This window comes from Miniopterus natalensis, chromosome 8, assembly GCF_054644295.1.
Source record: "Miniopterus natalensis isolate mMinNat1 chromosome 8, mMinNat1.hap1, whole genome shotgun sequence".
Classification (NCBI taxonomy): Eukaryota; Metazoa; Chordata; class Mammalia; order Chiroptera; family Miniopteridae; genus Miniopterus; species Miniopterus natalensis.
This window is the reverse complement of record NC_142088.1, coordinates 22,878,548-22,905,323: the sequence shown is the minus strand read 5'-3', so window position 1 is coordinate 22,905,323 and position 26,776 is coordinate 22,878,548. Positions and strand designations below refer to the sequence as shown.

Here is a 26,776-nt window from a genome sequence, read left to right as displayed (position 1 = left end):
GGGAATACAGTTTGTTTCTTGATGTTCCAATTCAAGTTTAAAAAATGTTTAGAATTCTTTTTCTGAGCAGTGAGTAACCTTGTTCTAGAAAACTACTATTAAAAGCAAGTTAATGATTACTATGAAAATGAGTTCTTTTGCAACAATCATTCTCCAGGCACAATCTTTAAAAGCACTGAAGCACTCACTGGGAAAATGTCTATGAAATGATGTAACCTCATATCTAATTCAAATGAAAAGAATTTCACAAACATATCAACACTGAACTTACAGACTTTTATTATATATTATAATAGCTATTATACACATTACATTTTTATAGGCAATAAGAAAAAAGTAAGTCCAACCTGAATATAGATCTTTGGAATGAGGCCAAAAGCAAAAAGGTCTCCATACCTTAGTTTAAAAAGTATTCAATTTTGTCATTTCTAAGAGCTTGGTGTAAAACAGACTTATTTTCAGAACAAATCTGGTTTAGCCTTTCACTGAAATATTCCCTATGAATTCTTAATAATGAAGATTAATATATAATGTGCACTATTTCTCCTTGGCATTATTAAAACTACGTATGTATCTAAGAACTATGCTTCTTAATGACTGACATAGTTCTTGTGACTGTGTTTAACAGGGAAGACAAGAGTAAAAGAACTGATGGCTTGGGATGTCAAACTACTGGGACAATAAATGTCAAGAGATACAAAGGAATTACAAATTTTTAAATTATTTCACTACTTTTTTTAAAAAAGTCCCCTTCTCAGTCTCAGGAAGTATAAGCAAAAGGTGGGAGAAATGGGAACACCTGAGGACGCTTGCAACCCTGGACACTCAGAGTCCCAAGAATGACAAATGTTCGCATTCAGACATAAAACAATTGGAATCATCACTGAACAATGGCTAGGGATGTCAAACACTTTTAAAATCAACACCAAGATACTCATGATTATTATTTCAATGGACAAACTCTAAAAGGGTAAAAAATACTCACTCATATAACGGAAAGTCTCTTCAGCAACGACTGGAGGGAGGGCACCAGATGCATGATGCTGCTGGTGTGGGGACCGAGTCCAGTCTTGATTTTCATATAGAAAGAGCGAGTCCACTTTCAGTCTATACTGGGGTAGCTGTTCTTCTAACAGACTCACCAGCTCAACCTCAGGGAGATCCTCATTGGAGCAGACATCTAAAGAAGAGAGTCCATGTAAATGAATTTGATATATTTCAATTACTGGGCTACAGAGAAAAGTCAGTGAAATTAGCTTTGTGAAAGTAAGAAAATCAAAGACACATTAGCCAAGATCATTTCTCCACTGATTTTTACTAATGTATCCTGTTACTATAGTTGGTCTTTCTCTGGGTTTCTTTAATATGGGAACTTCTACAGTAAAAATAATACCACAAATATCTAAAAATATATTGCTTAGTGTATATGTTTTTAAAGTTTAAAATAAATTTAGATAAATTTCTTATTTCTTCCTTATTAATCTATTTGGTGTTGGTTAAAAGAGATCTCATCTCAAATAATTTATATGCTTGGGTTAAAAAAGACAGCACAAAACAATCAGCAGAAAATAGTTCTAAAGAAATAAAACTACATGTTCTTTAGTAAAAGAATTTAAACTCTGTGGGAGGATTCTTCAAAATCTGGAAAAATCAGTTAGATATTAAAAAATTAACATTTACTGATTAAGTATTAACCAGTAATGTTAACATTCCAGCACAGTGTTCCTGCACTGGTACTGAATTAAGCACTTCATTATTTTTATTTGAAAGATGTGGTACACTCAAAGTCCTGAATTCCTTCCTCACAACTACTCTCTCACCTGCCCACCTCTAACTCCCCCACCTCATTTATATCTCTAAACTCACCTAGGCTTCTCTGCCTTTACTTGTGTGCTCCTGGATTTCTGTTCCAAATACTGTGCATCACTGAATACCTCCCAAATTTAGTCACAAGAAAAGGAAAGTTACCCCTTGTAATATGCTTAAAATACTAGGGCTCAAAATAGAGAAAATACAGGACGTCACACCAACCCTCTCACTTTTTTAGAGATCTAGTATTTCCTTTGTGGGTAGTATAAAGAAACATGTCCCAATTCTGGCAAAGAACAACAAAGTGAAAACATATCCTAAAAGAGTAAATTTCTACTACTCGACCTTAACAATAACAATTTAATAAATCAATTACAAGGAGGCTGACATTATTAGACAACCCTTTCTACCTAGAAGGACATGCTGTGGCTTTATAACCACAAAGATAAGGTACATTTAAAACCTTAAATATGGTTCTAAAGAAGCTCTTAGCAAATGTCTTAAATAAGAGCCCTAAAACTACAAATTCTCTTTCTATGAATTCCATTCGATTATCCAAATTTTTCCTGCCACAAATATATCTCATATAGGTCACTGTAATACTTGCAAGAAGAGAAGTTGATTATAAATACATGCAGAATTAAAAAGGGACTTTTAGGCATTCAAGGGTATGGTGGAAATGAAGAACAAAGTAACATTTAAAAAGCTACTATTTCCTAGAAATTTTCTAATAAGCATTAATGAAATTCTATGAAAAGCCAAGGTTACAAATTCCCTATTTCCAAAAAGTAATTTTATAAATGAGAATACAAAGTTTAGTAGATTAAACTGAATATCCTTTAGACTAGTTCTTCCTTTTGCTCCTGTATTTCTGATAATCTACTACTCCTATTCTCCTGATTGTCCAATCTTAACAATCCCCTCTCTACCACTTTATTCTCCAAATGTTTCTTTCACATACACACTTCTTTCCAGCCACCTTGCCTCCATTTAAGTTCAAGGTCTTCTCTTGTTCCTCCTGAATATGGCCTCAAAACTTGTCTGCCCTCATTACATTCAAATTTCCCTCCACATCTTCCTATCTTCATTCCATCACCCTCCTACACAAGGCTGAGGTCTGAATCTCACCTAGCCAGAGCAGACAAACCTCATGAACAGCTGGGACAACCAGTAAATATTCTAGAAGGGTCATGCTTACTGGTAGTGGGGTTAAATTAATGCTAGAATAAAGCATACTAGGAGTATGGTCTAGTGTATGATCTACAGTCCCATATAACAAAGATTAAAAACAAGCCGCAAAAGGATCCACCTTATCAGTAAGTAACTTAAGGACCTGCCAAAATAACCTTTAAGTCTTCCAAGGAAGATGACAAAATCCAAACATCTAATAATATAACATTCATCATGTTCAGCATTCAATAAAAAATTACTAAGTACACAAAGAATTGTAATCCAATAGCAGTGGGAAAATGAGTCAACAGAAACAGGCCCAGTAATGACAGAGATGATAAAATTAGTAAACAACAATTTTAAAACAGCTATTACTAATATGCTCAAAGATTTAAAAGGAAAACATAATTTGATGAAAAGAGAAACAGAAAATATTTCTATATTTGTAAAATGCAAACAGAACTAGAGTACAGCACCAAAAATGAAAAGTTTACTGATTTACATTAACAGATTACATATTCTCCAGAAGAACAAAACAGTAGACTTGAAGACAGAGCAACAAAACTATTTAAAATGACATACAGAGAAAAAAATGACTGGGGGAAAAAATGAACAGGGCATCAGTGGCTTGTATCACAATATCAAGCAGTTTAATATACATGGCACAGAATAAGAGAGAGGCGGGAGCAGAAAAAATATTTGAAGAAATAATGGCCAAAATCTTTCAAATTTAATTAAAACTAAATTCATAGTCAAAGAAGCTGAACTACTCAAAAAGAGTAAACAAAGAAAACACAAAGAGAAAATCTTAAAAGCAGAGAGGGAAAAAAAGACACATTACTTTGAGGGAACAAAAGCAAGAAATTAATTATCAAATGAACCACTGGCCTAAATGTAAAAGCAAAAACTTTTTTTTTTTTTTTTAAATATATCTTTACTGATTTCAGAGAGAGGAAAGGAGAGGGAGAGAGAGAGATAGAAACATCAATGATGAGAGAGTCATTGATTGAGCCCACAACCTGGGCATGTGCTCTGACAGGGAATCGAACCCTGATCGCCTGGATCCTAGGTCGACGCTCAACTGCTGAACCACGCCCGGCTGGGCTAAAAGCAAAACTTTTAAAAGAAAACAAAGGAGAAAATCTTTGTGACCTTGAGGTATGCAAAGATTTCTTAGAAACGACACAAATAACATGAACTGTAAAAGTGATAAACTGGACTCCAGCAAAATTTTAAACTTTTGTTCTTCAAAAGACACCGTTAAGATGTAAAGGGAAGCCACAGCCTGGGAGAAAATATTTGCAACCCATTTATCTGAAAAAGGACTTGCATGGGGCAGGTAGAAGAGGGTAACCGGGGAATAAATGGTGATGGGAGGAGACGTGACTTGGGTGGTGTACACACAATATAATATACAGATGATGTATTATAGAATTGTACACCTGAAACCTGTATGATTTTATTACCCAATGCCACTCCGGGAAATTCAATAAAATTTTTTTAAAAATAAAAAAGAATTTACATCTAGAATACATAAAAGCATTTATAATTCAATAGTAAGACAATTTAAAAATAAGTCAATGATTTGAGTAGACAACTCAAAATAAGATCTAGATATGCTCAACATCACTAGTCCTCAGGGAAAAATAAATTAAAACCATAAAGAGATAACCGTACACAGCTATTAGAATGGCTAAAATAAAAACCACTGACATTACCAAGTGACGATATTGTAGATGCCAGCAAACTAAGGTCCACAGGCCAACTCCAGCCTGCTGCTTCTGCCTAGTTTTTAAAATAAAGTTTTACTAGAACACAATCACATTTGTTCTTTTATATATTGCCTATGGCTGTTTTTCTACTACAACAGAGCTGAGTCATTGCAACTAGGTATTTAAAACAAATGAACTACTGACTCATAACATACTGTGAATAAATTTCAAAAATATTTTGCGGCATAAAAAAGCCAGACACAAAAGACACAGATTAATTTATATGATATTCTAGAAAAAGCAAATTTTATTTACAATGACAGAAAGCAAATTAGTGGTTACCTGAAGCCAGGGGTAAAAGGTGGTGAGTTCTGGGTACAAGGGGACTTTTGGGGGTAATAAAGATGTTCTACAACTTGATTATACTGATGTTTACATAAGTATATATATTTGCAAAACCAAAATACACACAAAAATGAGTGCATTTTATTGTATCATCATAAAGATATCTTAATAAAGCTGAATAAAAAAAACAGGAAAAAAAACCTTTGGGTTTAGATGGGTTTCAGAATTTTTGGAGTTCTAGTAGTACTGTACATTTTTATGTTAAACCACCACCCAACTGGTTATATAGCAGCACCCCATACTTAAATACATTAATACACTTTCAGCAAACATAAGTAGGACTAAAGTCAGGGAAGTTTAGAAATAGCTGCACAGGTGAGGTTTTGTGGACTGAGTTTTAGAACCAAAGTTTAGAGAAAACTTTGGGTGTTCAGAGTTTTTTACTTTAGCCTTGCAAATGAGGGCTTATAGGTCTTCACCTGTTTGTATACTCTGTATGTCCCGAGTACCTCTTATGTGCTGGGTATTCTTGTCGGGTGCTCGCAGGGTATACAAACACAAGCAACTCTGTCCTTGCTCTTTGGAGTTAGGAAGACTAGCATGACAGTTCCTGCTGACCTGGGGCCCACACATACGAAGAGTCAGACACAGACAAGGAATGGCACACAAGGCAGATTTTGATAATATAATAGGAGACTATGGGGTGAATGAACTAAGTCAGTTGTTCTCTGAGAAGACCAGGCTGGAAAGAGAGGTCAGGGTTTCATTACAGCAATCTTATATGCTGAATTAAGGCATTTGCATTTTATCCTGTAAGCAACAGCACTTCAATATTTGTTAAACTCGACTCACCAGTGATGCTCTCTGAGTCTCTGTGATTGCTATTCATGAGGTTTTCTTCACCTGCTGGTGATGTAAAAATGGCATTCTGGGATTGATTCATGCAGGATCCTTTCGTGCTTTGGTTGAGGAGGACAGCTTTGGTATGAATTAGAGTAAAGGAAATCCATTAAACCATTCAATAAAAAGATGGATCTGGCTGTATGGGTATTTTCTGATGGACAAATGACATCTGCAGCAATGAGTGCTCTCAGGTGATTATCATACCTTGGACAGTCATGACCTAAAACAAAGAACACATCAAGTGACTTTGAACTTCAGCATGCTCTTTAATAACAGCAGTATAATTACCTGCAATGTCTGTCATTAAGAATGTTTTCCTAATGATACACACAACATGGATACATCTCAAAATAATTATGCTGGACGGGAGAAGTCAGACAGAAAAAGAGTACATAGTTTATAATTCCACTTATATAAAATTCTAGAAAATGTAGACTTATCTATAATGACAGAAAGCAGATCAGTGACTGCCTGGGGTTGGAGGAGGAATCACTATGCTGCAGGGAAGAAGTTTTGGGGATGATGAATATGTTCATTATTTTGATTGTGGTGATGGTTTCACAAGTGTATACAATGTCAAAACCTACCAAATTGTACACTTGAAATATGTGCAGTCTTGTGTATGTTAATAGAGTTGTTAAAAAAAATTTTAAAGATAATTAACTGTTTAAAGTAAAATAATAATATATTGTGGGGTCTATAATATATGTAGACATAAAATGTATTACAACAGTACAAAGGCCAGGAGGAGAAAAGTAGAAATACACTGCTGTAAAGCTTTTATATTACATGGAAAGAGTAACATATTGTTTGAAGGTAAACTGTGGTAAGTTAAAGATGTGTACTATAAACCCTAAAGCAGCCAATAAAATAACTCAAGAATTACAGATAATAAACAAAGGAGATGAAATGGAATAATCTATAATAGGGTTTCTCTACCGTGGCACTACTGACATTTTGGGCCAGATAATACTTTGTCATGAACTTTGTAGAATATTTACTATCTGACTCTTTATAGAAAAAGTTTGCCAATCCCTGATCTAGTAGTAAAATAATGCAGGCATCAAATAACCATCTGTCTAAATCAATGATTTCCTACATCAACTTCTTAAACAGGGTTCCCCCCTACATTTAGATACTTGTAATTATATCGCTACCTCTAGAAGAATCCCAGTAAACTAAAGAAGAGAGACTTCTACTTTTTACACCTCCAAGTATATTTAAAGTTATTTTCAATTTCTAAGAAAGCATTTTTAAAAAATAAATCACAAACTTGCTTGTGAAGATGAGAGGGGAGGGAGAAAGGGAAAAGAAAGACAAAAAGGGAGAGGATAAATGCCAAGTGCTCTCATACTGGTCCAAATTGGTTCTTAAACAGAACTGTGATTCTTAATCATATTTTAACCAAAAACCATTGTGAAATTTTAACAATAACCTCAAGACCTTCTGCTTGACACTGTTATACACCAGCTAGTTTAATCTTACAATTTCTTTCTTTTAAAAAATATTTACATATATCACATGGGAACACACACACACACACACACACACATCCTATACATAAGTTTCAACTATGGACTCCAGATCTTTGCTGCTCTAGAGAACTGCTTTTTTTTGTTTCAATTGTTGACACTATTATAGATGTCCTTCATTTTCCCTCCCTTTCTTTCCTTCCACCCAGCCCCCGCCCCTCCTCCCTCTGTCCCTCACCACAATGTTTTCTGTGTCCATGGGCTATGCCTATATGTTCTTTGGCTAATCGCTTCACCTTCTTTCATCTAGTGCTCCCCCCCTCCCCCCGTGACCCTCCCCTCTGACCTCTGTCAATCTGTTCCATGTATCCATGCCTTTGGTTCTATTTTGTTCATCAGTTTATTTTGTTCATTAGATTCCACATACAAGTAAGATGCCCTGACGGAGTAGCTTAGGTGGTTGGGGCATCAACCTGATACACCAAGGTTGTGTGTTTGATCCCTGGTCAGGGCACAAACAAGAGAACTGCTTCTTAATCGGTTTTGGAGGTTTTATTAATGGTTTGGTCTTAGCTCTTGCATACAAGAATAGAGAAAAACAAGCTGAACACAGAATTAAGTCCCTCTCCAGAGTCATGCAGAAGGAATCTAGACCTCCAGGGCAATCCAAGAACCTGCCCAACCTGCAGACTGTAGAGCAGGTCAGGGATGATTTGGGAATGATATGTTCTTCCTGGTGACTCTTTAGAACTAAATAAACCCTTTGGATATGCCCTGGTCTAGATCTTAGCTCCTTAGTAGGTCTAGTTTGGAGTGGCAACAGTGAGTATAGAATAATGTCTATAATTTAGCATTAGACAAGACTGGATTTTTGTCTTATTTACTGGTTTTCTGACTGAGCACATTATCTTAACAGTTTCTCACTGTCAAGATAGGAGTTATAATTTAAAAAAAAAAAATCAGAAGCTAAAGGGAATGAGCATTTTAGTCCTCATACCTGACCCTCATTTCTTCATCTGTAAAATGGGTCTACTAGCAGGGTCTACTTAATGGGGTTGCTATGGGGATTAAGTCAGTTGGGAGAGGGAAATAATAGCACCTAATCCAGGGCCCATGGGGGAATTTACATGAGCTAATACATATAAAGCTCTTAAAACAATGCTTTAGAATATAGTAAATATTATATGAATATTAGTTATTATTTCTATTAGCACCAATTAGTACAATTTTATTATCATTATTATTTTTGTACCTTACACAAAGTTAAGCACAATGTAAACCCCTCTTCCTGACTCCATAATGGCATCTTCTCTCAGCATCATAAGTCACATTTACTTCCTGCCCTATGACAAGTGATATTTAGTGCCATTAATCATTTTTTTTCTACTTCTCTGATGCATGAAAAGAAACCATGCAAAATCAGAGTCCTAAATGGAGTAAAAACTAAACTTTGGCAAGCCAAACAACACATTTTTCAATGCCTTTCCTAGTTTGTACACATATATTCTAAGTATTTCCTTGAGTACCATCTACTTTCTATGCTGGATCTCTGCTCGCTCTTTTCAGGAACAACTTTGCAGCATTTTTTATAAAACAACCAATCAAGCATGCATTATTAGGAGAAAATAAAATAGCCAAGTGACTTCTTTTAATAAGAGACTTAAAAAAGAACACGCAAAACATGGCATTGATACAAATATTGCTGGCAGAAAACAACATGATTAATGACTTAGTTTAGCCTAGCCATGGAAACTAATGGTCAACAGTGAGTGCCTAAATATAGGCCTTGTGCCTTAAAAAAATCTTCCTACTTCCTTAACACAGGATACTCTGGTCAAAACAGACTTACAGAAAGGCTAAAACAATTCAGGGAAACTTCACCTTGACAGAAGTGCAGACACCGAATTATAGTAAACACAATGATTTAATGAACCATTTAAATTAGAAAAATAATTTTAAGTTTTACTGTACAAATAATACTTTGGAGATTAATTTAAGATACATGTTAGCTGCTGATCAGCATTCAGAAGTAGTAACAGTGCCAGTCAACAATCGCAGCAGCATCTTTTTTAGGCAGTGGCAGCCCTAATCCAGACAAAAGATAAATTGTGTAATTTAAAATATGTGTGTCCATTGTCCCTACATTAAATAATACATTTTGACAGAGACTCACTAATTTTAATGTGTCTAGCTACATCAAAGATAAGACATAAAAAACCCCACAATAATTTTAAAACCAGACATTAAACTACAAAAGACTATACGATGGCTTCAGCGCTAAGAGCTGGGAAAAAAGGGCCGAGTCGGGGGTAGGGGGGAGAACCATTACAAAAATCCAATCTGGACAGTGAGCAGCAGACCTGACAAAGGCAGAGACCACACACCAACACCAAGCCCAACTGCACTGATGTGCCGCAGTATATTACATTGCCTACATTCAGCACAGCTATTCTACCAGCAACTGTAAAGCTCACCCTGAGGAAATAGGATTTGTGCCCAGCAGATATTTTGTCCCTCTTTTTTAGTGCCATTCAATTTAAAGATCAGTAGGGTTTTCAGAATATGAAATATATGGAGGCAGTTCTACTTACAAACAGGTTGGATTCCAAAAGGTAGTTAAATCCATTTAGTTTGAAAGTCGAAAACCATGAGTGAGATTTAGGCATACAGGGTCTGCATTTCCTCCTAGCTGATATTTTGAACATTAAAAAAAAACCCTACCCATTTGCTGAGGTGGGCAACCCCGCCTTGCCACAATCTCTACCAACAGGAGAAGGGAGGGAAACTCTGGCAGCTAAGACATCCACACCTGCAGATTAGAAAAGATCTTGAACCCACGGTGCCATCTGTGGGTTTTGATAAATTTCCACAGTAGCACTTCCATTCACCACGCTTAGCCTTTAAGTTCTTGAAGGCCTAATTTTAACATGAATCAACCTTTAAGTAAATAGGCACCCCACTTTAACAATGATCCTCTCCAAAAAACATTTCAGACATTCACATTTCTCCACCTTTGGCCAATTATCAAATGCACACACTGTGGAACTATTCTTCATAATCATTCTTATGTCCAATCATTTATTTAATATGTGTAATTTTCCCATTCATTTTGTATACTATCAATTTATCATAGCCCGGCTTTTAGAGAGAAAATAAGGTTTGTAATACTTATAAAATACCTCAGAATTATACACATATAAAACAAACATTATCAATAACAACAATAGCCGAGTTGAAAATGACAATTTGTTGATGATGAGCAGAACTGAATCCTTGGTCTGGAGCATACTTTGTCCGTATCCAGAAAGTTCATAAATTACAAGATCAGTTCCTACCCTTCCACATAGCTCTAACTCTCAAAGAGCACATGATCTTATAAAAAGCACGGCTATATATTTCATCTGGAACTGCCACCTAGCAATAATTCAGGAGTTCTAGTAATTATTCTTACCTACGGTAATCCTCTTTTGTCACTAACTCCGGGCTTTACGGAAACTCATAAAAATTTCCCCAAATAAAAAGCCCATGGTGGGAATGCAAACCAGTGTAGCCATTCAAAGAAACTATCGGAAACTATCTAGTCAAATTAAGTACATATGTACCCTAAAACCCAGCAATTGTGCTCCTGGGTACAATTCTCACATCAGCCCATAAAGAGACATCAACCCATAAAGAGACATTTCTGAGATTATCTCCTGGATTGCTGTTTGTGATAGTAAGGTGAGGGACTATTCCCTGGAGAGCAGATAGGCAAAATGTGGTGGATACATACCACAGAGCAGCACAGTGCTATAAATACCGTGCTCAGCAAAAAATGCAAGAAACAAAATGAAAGGGATACCACGATGCCATTTATAGTAATTCAATTTTTTCTGCATATATATTTATAAACATATGAAAATGCTTCCCTTGGGGGGAAGAAAGTAAGGAGAATTTGAAGCAAGGTATGGGGATCAAAGGGAAATTTTAAAAACCTAGGGAAATTCTACTGTTCTTTTAGCAGGCTACTTACCCTATAATTATTATTGCATTTCTTTAGTCCTTAAAGTCTGAACATGAGCCTGGACACGAAAACATTTGCTGGACATAATCTATGCAGAACTAGCAATCTCAGCAATGCAAACTATGTGGACACAGTTCCTGACAATTTATTAAAAGGTCACGTTGTTTTTATATTACTACCTAGCTGCTCTAAAGCAGTACAATTAGATTTCAACTAAGGAAATGGCAAAAATAAATAAATAAATAAACAAACAAACAAAACAAAAAAACAAGTGAGATGAAGCCTCAATGCTAACATTTTCAGGTGTTAGATTACCTGATAAAAGCTTTGAAGGAAAAAGTATTTAAGTTCAAAGACAACAAGAGTTTAAAAGTGGTTCATAATAAACTATATTCCTTAAATAAACAAACCTCTGATTCTCATCAGATGAAAATCAGCCACAAGCTACAATGGAAATTTCCATTCAGTTTCTCTCTCTCTTCTTCTCTTTAAAACACACAAATATAACACAAATATATGCACACATATACCTTTGTTTCTCATTATAAAGTAATATGTTCATTCAAAAAAATTCAGGCAGTATAATATGGCAGATAAAAAAGGTATGAAGAATAAATGAAAGCTAGTTGTAATCTTTTACCAGCTTTCATTGGGAAGTACAATATTATTAACATGCTGTTTAGCAGCCTACTCATTTATCTTTCCGTGTCAACTTATTATCAATATATAGAATCATTTTAAAGTAATTTCTGAATTACACAATATTCAGAATACGCAATTATATAATCACTGATAGTTTCCATTAGGGATTTTCTAAAAATGAACAGGTTATTATTCATACACTTTAAAACTCAAGAATCCATAACAAGGGTCAGCAAACTGTTTTGTAAAAAACCGGGTAGTAAATATTTTAGGCTTTGCTGCCTGTTGCCTATTATTTTTGTGGGTTTTTTTCAACCCTTTAAAAATATAAAAAACATTTTTGGCTTACAGAACTGGCTGGATTTGACTCACGGGATATAGTTTGTTGACCTCTGGCCTATACCCCTAAATCATGGTATTTTTGCATCATGAATAAAAGGCTACAATGACACCAAACTCTTATAGAAAGATACCATAAAGAGCCAAATAAGAAATATCAACATCTTTTCAAAACTACTTCTAGACAAGATTCCATTTTTTGCTTTTCAAACTCATTTCTATAAAAGATCATGATTGGCTTAGCAATATGAAAAAGCACATTATTATTTGGCAGTCAAAAATAATTTAGTGATGTCATGTGGTAGTTTAGTCAAAGGAAACAGGATAGAAAATAGCTCAAAAATACTAAATGCAAACCTCAAAAGGGTAGTAGACATCAGCCTCATAGTCGCAAAATAGTTCTGATTTATTTCTCTAAGAGAAAAGAGCAAGTTGATATTTGGACTCTATCTGAAATTCTGTCCCTTTTAAGAGAGCACTCACTGTCTTCTATGTACCATCTGGCAAAAGAGCTATATAGTATATTCAATTCTAACATTGCAAAAGCTTTTAAGATAGGGTGGTTTTTTAAATAACTTCTAAAGAATGGAGACTGAGTTTAGTATGAACTATTTAAATACATGAAAGTTTGATAAATGAAGAAAATAATAGTTACTTGAAGGGTTACTATTACCAAGTTATATCTAATAAGGAGCACATTTCATCATTTTAACATAGAACAGCAGAGCTCCTCTAAGGAAAGAAATGCTTTTTGTTTGGAAAAATACATGGAAAACCCATTTATGGTGTAGTATCAATAAGCAAGCTAAAATCTTCTGAATGAGATTAGGGAAATAAATGCTCTCTCTTTCTCTGGAGAGGGAGAGAGAAGGTAAGGGAAAGAAGTCCCACCCAGATGGCAGTAGCTCAAAGGCCACAAGAACACCAGGAATTTGCAGAAATCTAGGGAGAGTTTTGGCTTCCCTATAACATGAAACTGAAGGTTCAAAACAACTATTTAGCACTTAAAGTCCAGACACTCAGCTGACATTTGGGTTATGGCATATTAAAATATTTGCTCACAAGAGAAGTTGCTGTCAATTTATATCCAGGATATTAACAAAGTCATCATAGCTATTATATTTTTAAATCTTTTTCAAACATAGAAAATTATGTCCTTTTGACTGAAAACAAGAGAAAAAAATTGTAAGTCTTCAAAATTGAGTAATGCAGAGTAAATGGCATTACAGAGTTTGTGGAGTTTGTTCTCTTAACTAAAAACGGGGGGAGGGGGGATAATGTCTTGAGCTGAGGCATTTTATATAAGAGATTCTGTGGGTACTAAACTACTATACTTCTAGAACCAAAAAAATTTCCCAACCAAATTAGACAGCATTTTTTTCAATGCTGACTGGCAAAATTTAGCTAGTAAATTAAATTGAGAGTCACCATCACCTGAAAACCTAAAGACACTACACAGATTAAGAAATAAAATGAACAGATATAATCATGCTGGCAGACATAATAGTATTACTGTGTAATCTGTTCTTCAGGACTTATCTTCAAATCAAATAGCTAAGAAGCCCCTTGAAGCAGCACTTTCACACAGCAGTAAGTAAATATAAATTTTAAAAACAGAAATATTTCAATAGGTAGAAAGTCTGTGTCTTCATTTTTCTCCCCTCTAAGAATCAAATGCAAACTTGCTTTTGCTGGCTTATGATGATCCTAAATCTTTATTTTAAATTTATAATACTTAAGGTCTTCAGAAGCAGACGTTTCTAAAAGGTGCCAAAAGAAAAACTGTGGGCAACACAGCTCTTCAGATCAACAAAGTAATCAGTGGCACCAGGACGTGCAATCTTAAATGACCAGAAACAGGGTGTAACTTAAAATGAGAGTGAGTGATGTCAGGGTAGAATATTTATTATATAAACATGTTTATAAACATATATAATTCTAGAATGAGTCTAGAATTTTACCTATCTAAGATGTATAACCATTTTAGTAATGTAATTCTACTAGGCAAAAAAAAGTTCAAATTATATTATGGTTTAGACATAAGACTCATTATTTTCCAAACCAGTTGTCACAATCAATTCCACAACTTCATAAGGTTACCTTTAGAGAGAAAACTGACATGTAATGGATGATTTTTGGTTTGCCAATGAAATTCAGGAACAAAATAAGAACAGATAAAAATTTTGAGATATGGCTGTTGGCTATCTGCAACTCAGGAAACAAGATTCTCAAACGAGCTTGATGGGTTGGTAACTAGGTGGCTAAGGAAATTTAGGAACTCTATTCCTCCACCTGCCTTTAATAGCTAGTATCCCCAGTTCTTCAGGATTTTATCATGGGCCCTCTCCTTTCTCTACACATAAATCTCATCTACTTCAAAGGCATTTATTTCTAATTATATGATAATGATTCCCCAAGTCTCTGTCTTCAGCCCAAATTAGCATTTCTTGACTTTAAACTGAAACTCTCAATATCAACTTAATATTAATACCACAAATTTATCACATTCTAAACTGAACTCAATATCCTTCTCCCATGAAATCTGTTTTTTCTTGTTTTACTAATTAGCTAATACTGTATTATCAATTCACCTGCTCAGTAGAGCCAAAAACCCAAGTCATCTTTCTTCTCTTCAATCCCTGCTTTACATGTAGTTACCAGTTACTGTCAAGTTATTCTCCAAGCCTATTGCTATAGCCTTCTCAAGCCCTTCTCTCTGTTCCCGGCTACAGCAATAGCTTCGCACCTGGTCCTCCAACCTCAGCCCTCATTCTCTACTCTAAGCTATTGAGGTTCTTGGAACTCATACTGCTAACTCAGCCCACCCTTCCCCTTAGCATACTGTTATGCTTCAAATGTCCTCCCACCTCTAAATGCACACACAGGAAAAAACTTCTGGTAATTTGGTTTCTCATGCAGATTTTCCTATAAGGGAAAAATATACTATGGGAACTAAAACATGTGGTCCACCTGACAGTTCCACTGTATATTAAGAGCAGACTCTGGCATCTTTATCATTCTTTAGTGAGTATGCTTAGTGTATATTTTTCTCCAGGTCTGATCAACTAAGTACACTGAAAACTTCAGTTTCTAGACCTGAACAATTGAAGAGAAGACACTACTGCCCTGTGAAACTTTTCCTGAGCAGAAACTAGCTCTTTTGACACTTGAGCAAAAAGCAAAACCTCTTTGTTAAATTCATGACTTTACTGTAGAATATACCAAATGAAACTAGAACTACAGAAGTTTTCTGAGACTGGCTTATAATGGTAAACAATTGATAATAAGGACAGAAGAGCTCTGTGCTTCAAATGGAAAATACAAGACAGAGAAATAGATTCTCAATTCTGTTCCAAATTCAGTCTTTCCTAATAATAGCTAACACTGATGAAGCACTTACTATGAGCTAGGCATTGACTTTATCTATTCTTCTCCCAAGAAACCTGTTTTTGCTTTATGGAACATGATTCACTCTCATCCTCACAACTACCCCATGATGTGGACATTACTGTCATGGTCTTATAGATAGAGAATATCGAAGGTTACAGGTTAATGAGAGCCAAGCTGGTAAGAGCCAAGAATCAAACCCAGAGCTGGGGCCTCTCGCCTCTGAGCACTATGGGGAGAAACTGCGAGTGTGGGGAAACTGGGAGTGTGGGGGACTGTAGTTTGGCTGACTGATGTTTCTCTCCCTCTCTCCCATTTCCTTCTTCTCTCACTAAAATCAATAAAAACATACATTTTTTTTAAAAAGAAAAAGTCTCAGAGATAATTCTAAAGCAGTCTTATCTCTCCGCTTCATTCTGTAAAAAAAAAAATACTGATTACGGAAAAAGGGCAATTTGTTCGTATGTGGTTTGCATTTGCTTTTAGAAAATATTAGTCATCTAATCCCAAAGATGGCTGTATTTACAAAGAAGCAGAATGATCTGTGTTTTTATGTTTATTATGTTCTTTAATAAGACAACTCCAAATCTGAGTATGATTTTGCCATTAAATGACTATTCAACAGAATGGAGAAAATAATACAGATGTATTACTGTAAACTGGGAATAAGTCTGTCACTTGTTCTGAGCTGCTAAAGACAGGTGAAATAAAGATCAAAATAAAATTCTGTTGCAGTAAATCAAGTCCACCTATATCATAATATGTTGCAAATGCCATGCATTCAAAATACATCTATTAAATGAATAAATCAATCTGTAAAGTTACAGCCCTGCAATCTGTAGTAGAGAGAAAGGGAATTACACAAGAAACGTAAGATTGTGAGAGCATTTGAAAATGAAGGCTTTCTTAGCCCTACTGGCAAAAATCTACACAGGCTTCGCATGAGTTTCAGTAAGAGCTGTGAGTGTGTGTACAGTACTACCTCAATTAAGCCTGTCAGTTACACTGAAGTTGAAAACAAACATTCCCTAGAGAGAGGTGTGGGAAAATACTGTGGAAAAACCCACAAAATCTTTAATTTTCTTATTTTAAAAACATTGGTAGTAAGATGTTTCCCAATAAAGTTAAGACATGGTAATGAGAAAAGTCCAACATACCGCTCTTGGGGGAAGAATCCTGAGATAGAAAAAACTGATGGAATTTGATGACTCAGGGTCATTACTATGACTAACCAATTACTGTATTATAGTGCCTATAGTAATATCTTCCAAGATTATAAACTTTTAAAGAGCTCCTTCTCCCTAAACTAAATGGTCTTAAATTGCTATTTTTTTGAGATTTTAAGTCTGCTTCTAATTTGGTTTTCTGCCTCACTGTGAGGCAATCAACCATTACACTTTACTGCTGTCAGTGTGCCTCTCCCCTTTCTAATGGGCTGTTAGCTGAGAAACCAGATAACCAGGTTATCAGAGAATCCAGAAAGAGCCTGCTTGAGGCTAAACCTTAGGACCTGTTTTTCTGCCCCTGGCTGGTTCCTCAGTGCCTCTTCTTTTCATCTGTCCAGCACTAGGGATTCAGTTGGCCTGCTTCTCTTCCTTTGGCACTGTCGCCAAGTGTCTTTCTCACCTGGTGTTCTTTTCCCTAGGCTGGCCATGAATACACTTTGTCCTTTCTTCACTGTCTCCCAAGAAAAGTATAAGTCCTCCTCTTTTGTGAGAATTTTACTGTTAATTGTTATAGAGAAATATAGAGTGGGTTACAAACATGGAAAAAATTGTTTAAGAAACAAAATTTTTCACTGTGATTTTGCTCCTTAATCGGTGTTTACAGACTCCCCTCTTGAATGCTCCCAGAAGACTATGTGCTCACTTTCTTCCTCACTCGTGTGAGCTCCCTGAATGAAGGTATCTTATGTTTGTATGCTCAAAACTTAAAAGCAACTGACACGTGGTAGGCTAGCAATACATGCCTAACTATAAGCTTTATGACTTAAACTGTCAATATGCTGAATTAAAGAAGTAATTTAATGAACAACATCACTTATTAATACATTTCAGTCCAACATCAACTAAATGAATTGCCTTGAAAAACAAAATCTTAAGCTAAGAGTGAACGTTTGAAAGAAAACATTGTTTTTGCTTTATGAAAAACTCTGTATAAGAGTTGGCTGTTAAAATGTGATTTATCTTTTTAAAATTTTTTTAAATCCTCACCTGAGGATTTTGTTTGTTTGTTTTAATTGATTTTAGAAAGAGAGAAGGAGGGGGGAGAGAAACACTGATCAGTTGCAATCGAACCCAAAACCTAGCTATGTGCCCTGACCTGCAATCGAAACTGTGACCTTTTGGTGCACGGAACAATGTTCCAACCAACTGAGCCACATTGGTCAGGGCTGTGATTTATCATTTTTATAGCAATAACACAGTACCCACTTTTCTTGTAATAACTAAAAAGAACTGGTTGTCAATTTCATAGGAAAGCTACAAATGAATTTTTGGCTCACCACTTAGTTTTATCATGTTTTCCACAAAGAGCATTTGCAGCTGTCTATAAATTGCATTTAAAATAAGTCCCATATCAAATAAGAAATGAGCAAATGCCTAGTTAAAAAAAAATGCACCTTCACAATTGCCAATATAAATCTCATTTGCAGTCTTTTGTTTTTTGTCACTAAAAATAAAACAGTGTTTAGCCTAGTACTAGCTAAAATGATGAGAACAGATAGGGAAATTTTTTTTTAAGTTGTTGTGTGTTTTAAGAACAGTTGTGCCATCTCCGAGACATTTTAGTTGGCTTCCAGCCTCCTCTTCTTCCCTTCTTCCTTCAGACACAGAGTGCTCTCTTTCTTAACCAACAAACTTCCCTTTGTTTTGATTTATACCACTGGCCTGAATAACCCCAAAGCGTTACACACAACATGCCAATGACTGAAAGTAGTAAGAACAGAAAGCAGAGCTTTGGCACTTGGACCCCAAACCTGTACTTTATGTAAGTGATGAGTTTTTGAGAAGTACAGTTTCTAAGTTGACATGCCTTTTAAATATAAAGAAGTGGTTAAGTTCTCCTAAGAAGGTCACAAAATGATGTGAATGTGGCTGTTGCAAATTTGGTCATCAACCTTGGTCTCACACCACAGGCATTCCCTCCATTATCCTCTTAAATGCTCTTTTCTGAAACAATTCCATACCACACCATGCTCAATAATCTCTGAAACCCTGTATGTTCTCTACTTCTCTTACCCTCATTCCTCCCACCGATAAATCCACAAAATCTATAGCTAAGTGTTCTCTCCAAACTCTGAGAATTAAGTACAAACATAATCTCAATCCTGCACTTGCACACTTATTGATGGGAGTATAAATTATCAATCCTTTTAGAAGAGGAACTGGGTAGCTGGAAGACAGAGGGGGGAGAGAAACTTACTTTACATAATACACTTTTTAATTTTTCTACATGTGTATATGTCCACTCAGTTAAAAAATAATGAAATGTGTCACTTAAAAGTCTCTATTCCTGCCTTCTCTAAATGTTGCTCCACTGGTTATCCCTTATTCTCCACTAGCTTCGCTCTCTTCCTTGGCCTATTATCATGTTCAAAATCTTCCATTTTATTAAAAAAAGGTAATAAAATTTCAAAAACCTCCCTTTACTGCCCTTTGTTCTCAGCCATGCTTCTTTAAAGGTTATTTACCATTCACTTTTCTCCATCTCTCATTCATACCTTAACCCCACTACAATCCGATTTTTCCTGAAACCACTATCCCTTCAGTCATCAGAGATCCTGCCAACCAATCCAATCATACTTTCTTAGTTGTTTTCTTATGTCAATCTCTGGCTCAATATTGTTGACTACTCCCTACTTTCCTCCTGTGGCTCTCTTACAATGAATGTTCTTTCTCAAATACTTTCATTGGATCACTTAGGTCCTTCCCCTTGATCTGTAAATGTTGGTGTTTCCCAGAATTCCAATTGTGACCACATTCTTTATTGTTGCTGTTTTTCACTTACCTTTCTGCAAACCAACCACTGCCATAGGTTAAATTACTTTAGTATTAGTAACTCACTGTCTGTCTCTTAGACCAGACTTTTTCCTGGGCTTCACACAAATTTCTCATAGGCTAATTATGATCCCCTAAACTGACTCACTGAACAGAAGATGTCTCCTTTTTCTCACCTTGCCACATCCAACTCATTACCAAATCCTGTGCAGTCGTGTGTGTGTGTGTGTGTGTGTGTGTGTGTATATAAAATTTACTTACTTCTCTTCATTCCCTCTTCTATGCAGTCGTGTGTGTGTGTGTGTGTGTGTGTGTGTGTGTATATATATAAAATTTACTTACTTCTCTTCATTCCCTCTTCTAGCATCCTAACTCAAGCCATCATCAGCTCTTAGACTCATAGATGAACCAACCTCCTAACAGGACCCCAGGTTAATCTCTTACTCCTTTCTATTCCCCATATGGCAATAAGAATCATGTTTTTAAAACTAAATTCCTTTTAAAAATAAATCAAGGGTTCCCATAATACCTAGAATAAAATCCATACTTCAAATCACAGTCTACAAGGTCTGGCATAGTCTGGCCTCCAACTACTTGTCCCTCATCTTGCACGCTCTCCTCCTTGCTCATACTCGGCCACACAGACACAGACCTTTTGTCATTTCTTTTCACTTCTCATCACACTCTCTTATCTCTGGGCCTTTGTAACTGTCCGCTGTACCTGGAATACTCTTCCCTCTTGTTCTTTACATGACAACTACTTCTTACCCTTCAAGTATCAGTTGAAAAGTCATCCAAAGGGAGAAGTTACCAGCCTACCTTATCTAAAGTAGTCTCCTCTGCCACCTTTTTTCTAACTCAGCATCTAATTTTCTAACTCAGCATCTAATTTGTTTCTTTTACAACATATATTACAATTTATTTCCAGGAAGGAAGAGGGAAGGTGCTATCTTTTTCCTTTCTTCCTCCTTGCTGATAAGAATGGCAATATAATAGCAGAAGCTCAAGTAACTTGATCTAATCTAAATAAATGTAAGAAAATAAGATAACACCACCAGATTTGTTAAATATTTGATGAGTACTAGGACAGAACTGTTCTATACATAGTCAGTGAGGGAGAGTTTTTTTCTAGCTGAAGTGGTCTGGCTTCACATAGGAGTACGATTTAAGTGAGTTCCTCAGGAATGGAAAGATTTGGATAGTGAGAATGGGGTATCTGGTAGGGAAAGACAAAGAAAAAAGAGGCCTCGAAGCAAATAGCAGAAAGAGCCAGTTTGGCAGCAGTGTACAGAGCAAGTTAAGTGGGAAAGATTATGGGGAAAGTACTTGAAGCTTTAAATTTGACTAGCTCAGATTAAGAAATCTGAACTTGATCCAACAGGGAACAAGTTTCTAAATGAAAAGTGACATTTGAGAAATAAATCTGGAGTCAGAATAGAGGATAAATTTCAGGAATGGAGAGATTAGAGACAGGAGGATAATTAGAAATTTTATCACATTATGCCTGATTTATTGTAACAAAGGCATAAACAAGGTGAATGGAAACAGAGGGATTTGTGAGACAGTAAAGACAGGACTTGTCACTGATGAGTTGGGACTTGTCACTGATGAGTTGGGACTAGATGAACTTTACCCTCTCCTAAAAGATCATTACACTTAGTATACACCTAAATCATTTGGCTTAAAACCTCACAATTTTCCTTGCTCCTCAATCCCTAAGAGTTCCCTTTCCCAGACATTTGCTGTTTTCCCATCTCCCCAAATGGCTTCTCCAACCACACAATATATTCCAGCCAAAACAAAGGACTGTACTTACTGGTTTCCTAGACACACCAGGAAATTCCCAATCCTATACCTTTTTCATGCTATTGCTTCTACCTTTAAAGTCCTCTTTCCCTTCAGCATATCCAAAGTCTAGCCATTCTTCACACGTCAGTTCAAATGCATTTTTCCACTAAGTTTTCCCAGAGCCCCAATAATCATGGCCTCTCAATATTTCACTTCTCTTTAAAACACTTAAAAAAACAAAAACTTATGATTGTTCCTTATCTCCCGATAAACTATACTCCCTATGGAAAACATACCCAATTTATTTTTGTATTCCTCCCTCCTCCTCTTATAGGTAGTTGACAATCTTAATAATATATGGTAACAGCATAGTATAATGGCCAAGAGCACCGATTCTGAAGACAGACAGCTTAAGTGTGAATCTTAACACTGCCGTTTATTAGCTATGTGACCATAGGCAAGTTACTGGAACTCTCTGTACTTTATATCTGTATGTATAAAATGGAGATAGTAATAGTAGATATTTCATGAGGTTGTCAGAGGACTTGGCGTATTTCTTCTTGGCCTTTTGACTAAGATCAAGTATAGGACCTGGCTTAGAACAGTGTAAGCACCATAAAGTTTCTCTTAAATGCAGCGGAAAAACAATGAGTATTTTGTGATAGTTGAATAAAGCTTTATGAAAAGCAAAATGTCAAAAGCAAAGTCAGTCTCTAGGTACAAGTTCTTCCTCAATCTTCTTATGTATGCCCTAAAGATTATCTGTGCCCTTTAAGAATCTTCCTTATCTTAACAATGGTTCTGTTCTAGTCTGACATTTGATGTCCCGAGAAAGTATTTAGTTCAGCTTCCTGCGGCAACAGACACCTGAACCAGTCTCCTTGCCACCAGTCATGTCATACCCATACCTTTACCCTCCGCAGGCCCACAGAGTATTCTAAATCACTCTAAAATGCAGCGCTGTTCCCCTTGCTACAAACCTTCATCCCATCCCCTCAAGATAAAGACTAACATCCTTATCACCTCATATAAAATGCCCTAATATGGTCCCAGCCCAGTCTCTAGCTTCATCCCTCAACACCACGTACCACAAAATCTAATCACCTGGCCACACCTAAAAGGTTTTCGGCACGTCATTTCTTTCACATAGAACATTCCTGTACTGATCTGCTAGGGCTGCCTTATTAAAATACCACAAACTGGGTAGTTTAAATAACAGAATTTTATTTTCTCACAGTTCTGGATGCTAGAAATTCAAGATCAAAGTGTTGGCAGATTTGGTTTCTCCTTAGGCTTTCAGATAGCCACCTTCTCCATGTATCCTCACATGGTTTTTCTCTGTGCACACATCACTGGTGTCTCCTTTTGTGTCCAAAGTTCCTCTTATAAGGATAGCAGTCATAATAGATTATGACCCACCCTAAAGGCTTCATTTCAACTTAATCACTTCTTTAAAGCCCTATCCTCCAAATATAGTCACATTCTGAGGTGGTGGGGATTCGGGCTTCAATATTTAACAAGAATTTTGGAGGGACAGAATCTAGCCCATAACAACTCCTTCTCCTTTTCTTCATCTAGGCTAATTCCCATTTGTTTTTCCGAGACTGGCCCAAGCATTCCCACCGTAGATTTCAGTGCCCTTTCTCCGTGTTCCCATAGTACCTCTGTATGATGTTCTCTGTATGCTGCTATCCTATTACTACACTATCACAATTGTCTCTCTTTTCAGACTGTATTTCTTAAGAGCAGAGACTAAATCCCTAGCACTTAGCAGTGTCTTGCTCCTTGAAAGTATTTAATAAAGCTTTGAGAGAAAGTATAAAAAAACAGTCTTGAAGACAGGCAAATGTGGGTTCAAGTCGTGGCTCTACCATTTATCTTGTGACTTTGGGCAAGGCACTAAATGCTGAACTTCCATTTTATATAAGGTAGTTGTAAAGATAAATGACCTAATTATAATAAAAACAACCAGCTGTGGGGTTGGTACACAGTAGGTACTCAATAAATGTTAAGAGTAAAAAATCTGAGATTGCCTGGGGTTGACACCCAGTTCCGCCACTAAGGAGCTGAATGGCCTTGGTAATCCTCTGTTTCAGTTGCCTATCTATAAAATCACCTCTTCCATCTGACTTATTTCACTTAGCATGATAGTCTAAATATCCATCCATGTTGTACAAATAGCAATATTTCATTTTTTTTTTTTATTTTTATGATTTAGTATTCTAGTGTATGTATATACCACATCTTCTATATCCAATCATCTGTTGAAGGACACTTGGGTTGTTTCCATGTCTAGGCTACTATAAATAATGCCACAATGAACACATATCTTTACAAATAAGTGTTTTCAAATTTTTCAAGTAGATACCCAGAATAGGGATTGCTGGGTCCTATGGTAGCTCTATTTTTTGAGAAACCTCCATATTGTTTTCCATAGTGGCTGCACCAATTTACATACACGAGCAGTGTATGAGGCTCCCTTTCTCCACATCCTCTCCAGCACTTACTTTGCCTAGTTGATAAGAGCCATTCTAATGGGTGTGAGGTAGTATCGCATTGTGGTTTTGATTTGCATTTCACTTATAGCTAGTGTAAATCAGATGGAAAAGGCCAAGAACCAAGAACCACATGATTTTACTCATATGTGGGCTATAAAACAAAAAGCAACAAATGAACAAACAAAACAAACTCCTAGATACAGACAACAGGATGGTGATTACCAGAAGGGAAGGGACATGGAGGAGAACACAGAAGGTAAAGGGGCTCAAATACAAGGTGATGGAAAGAGACTAGATTCTGGGTGGTAACCACACAATAGAGTGTATAGATGTTGTATTATAAAGTTGTACACCTGAAATTTATATAATGTTTTTAGCCATTAATATAATTTTTAAAACTATCTCATTGTACTTCTTTGAGAATAAGTTAATGGAGGTAAAACACTTAGATGGGTATCTAACACATAGTAAGCATTATATGTTTCCTATTAATACATGAACACTGCAGGTCTGGACAAATGACAGGAAACCATGTATAATTTAGTTCTTTCCATTATTAAGTCATTTTAAATGTACTACTTTAATGCCTCTGATTTCTTACCAACTAAACAGGATGGTAACTAAAGAGGTTCAAAAATTGGTACAGATGATGTAACAGAGCTCATAATAAACATGAAATAATATATTATCATCTGTCTCATTCCTTATATTGTTTTTTAACATGTATGGGTATTGAAATAAAAATTTTAAGAAACAAGTTTTTCTACTCTTAACATCTATAGATATTAAGCATTTTCAGTGGACAATAATGCTCCTTGGCTCATATTTCCAGTTGCAGATTCACTAAAACTTTGAACCAGAAAGGACCTTTAAGATGAAAATCCAATCCTGTGTCTTACATAAGTAAACTGGGGTGGATTTGGAATGCGCTTTTAGGATATTAATGAGCAGCTCTCTGGGGCACAGGAATTGCAAGCAGAGAGAACAGCTTGTTCAAAAGTAGGGGTCTGGACTTATTCTATATGTCCAAAGTATGTAGAAACCAGTATTGGGAAATAACACTGGTAAATAAATGCATTCAAGATAATTTCTGAAGTAGATACAAGTTACCTGACCTGTGACTCTGAAGCAAGGCAAATCTAGGTTTGAATCTCCACTTAACATCTTTGAGCCTCAGATTTAGTGCAAAAGAGTTATTATAGTGATTGAGTGAATGTATGCAGAGCTCATAACTTGGTGCCCAGCAGATTGAAAGTATTCTAATGTTTGTTCTTTCTGACCCCTTCCATCATAAGAATAAAAACCTGTAAAATAGCAAAACACTGCCTTCCTTAAAGTGTGTGCTTGCTGAATGTCTGAGACATGCTGAACATTACTTAATTTTAAAAATAGAAAACTGGATGAACGCTGAGATGATAAAGTGTCTTCATCCCTGTCCTTTCTCACCCCCAAATGTCCTTGACAATTTGTTTTCAAGTGTCAGGTCACCACCCTTTGCATGCTATTTGGAGACCACTGTAACTCAGACACATCCAATTCTACAGCAAATATTTGAAGGTAGGGAAAAAACTTACTGAAATATATATCTTTTTAAAAACTGAAAGAGTCCATTTCATTTTACCCCTTATGGTCCTCTCTAGTTTGATGAATAGCCAGTAAACGGTTACTGGTTTGTTGTTTTATTTTATGGCGCAGAAACTGCAGATTTAAATAAAAGGTTTGTGGACAAGTAACTGAGTCCATCCACTATTATGACCCAGAAATCTTATAAGTGTTTGAGAGATTATCTTTAAGCCAGCACTGAAAAGGACATCTGCCAATATCCATTATTTGCACTTGAAACTAAAGCCAACCGTCTCTTTTGAAAGACGTGTGGTGTCTGGCTCAAACTCAATCGCAAAGTCCAACTCAACTCAACATGAAAAGAGCTCTTTCCAATACCCTCTCCTCTCGTTCTCATCACAGATGGCGACCGAGGCTTCAGGTTTAGCCGCGGGACACTAAAGCCGCTCATCGCTCAGGGTTGGCGGGTCCGATGGATAGCGTCCCGCAGAGGCCGCCAAGGCTCAGAAGAGGGGTGAACCCGGAGGCCAGAGCATAGCGCCCACCACTACCACCCCACACTCGGGAAACAAACCACTTCCCACCGCGGGGCGGGGACCCGGCGCGGACCCTGCCCTCCGGTCCCAGGCTTGGGCTCGGGCGTCCGCGCGTGACCTCGGAGGGCCGGGAAGAGCGCGGGGCTGGAAGGCTCCACCGCGTTCCAGGGAAGGTGGCAAAGGCGAGTTCGGGTCGTGCACGGAAGGTTACTCACGAAAATGGCCCGGACTCCTCTGCCCTCCGCCCGCGTTCCCTCAGGGAGAAGCTTCTAAAGCGGCGGCAGCCTCAGAGCAGCAGCCAAGCTGCCGCCGCCGCAGCTGGTAACCGCCCCGGGCGTGGCAGGGACGGGCGGCGACTTCACAACATCATTACTCTGCGACTTCAGTTTTGCAGTAACACTGGGTCAGCCGCAGTCCCCACGCAATTGGGGAAGAGCGACGAGACCCACTCTCCCAGCAGCCTCCACGGCACCAACCCACGCTTGCCGGGAATTGTAGTTTCTCGTCACCGCGTCCCCTCGGCTTCCAGAGTTGTAGTTCCGCCTCTGCCCCGCCCCAAGCCCGGAGGCCCCGCCCCCAAGACCGGAGGGCCCGCCCCCTAGGGGCCTGGC

The 26,776-nt window shown here is 36.9% G+C and overlaps 1 protein-coding gene across 1 annotated transcript in view; it reads right to left on the bottom strand.

Moving 5' to 3' along the window:
• TRAK2 (trafficking kinesin protein 2) overlaps positions 1 to 26,543 on the bottom strand; it is a 56,344-nt gene extending 29,801 nt beyond the window's left edge. The window contains exons 1-3 of the mRNA XM_087819669.1: positions 26,381 to 26,543; positions 5,889 to 6,159; positions 986 to 1,180 (exon numbers count right to left, since the gene is read on the bottom strand). Of these exons, the coding sequence (XP_087675795.1) occupies positions 986 to 1,180; positions 5,889 to 5,979 (286 nt within the window). The 5' untranslated portion in view covers positions 5,980 to 6,159; positions 26,381 to 26,543. The remainder of the gene's footprint in view (positions 1 to 985; positions 1,181 to 5,888; positions 6,160 to 26,380) is intronic.
• Positions 26,544 to 26,776: the final 233 nt, after the last annotated feature.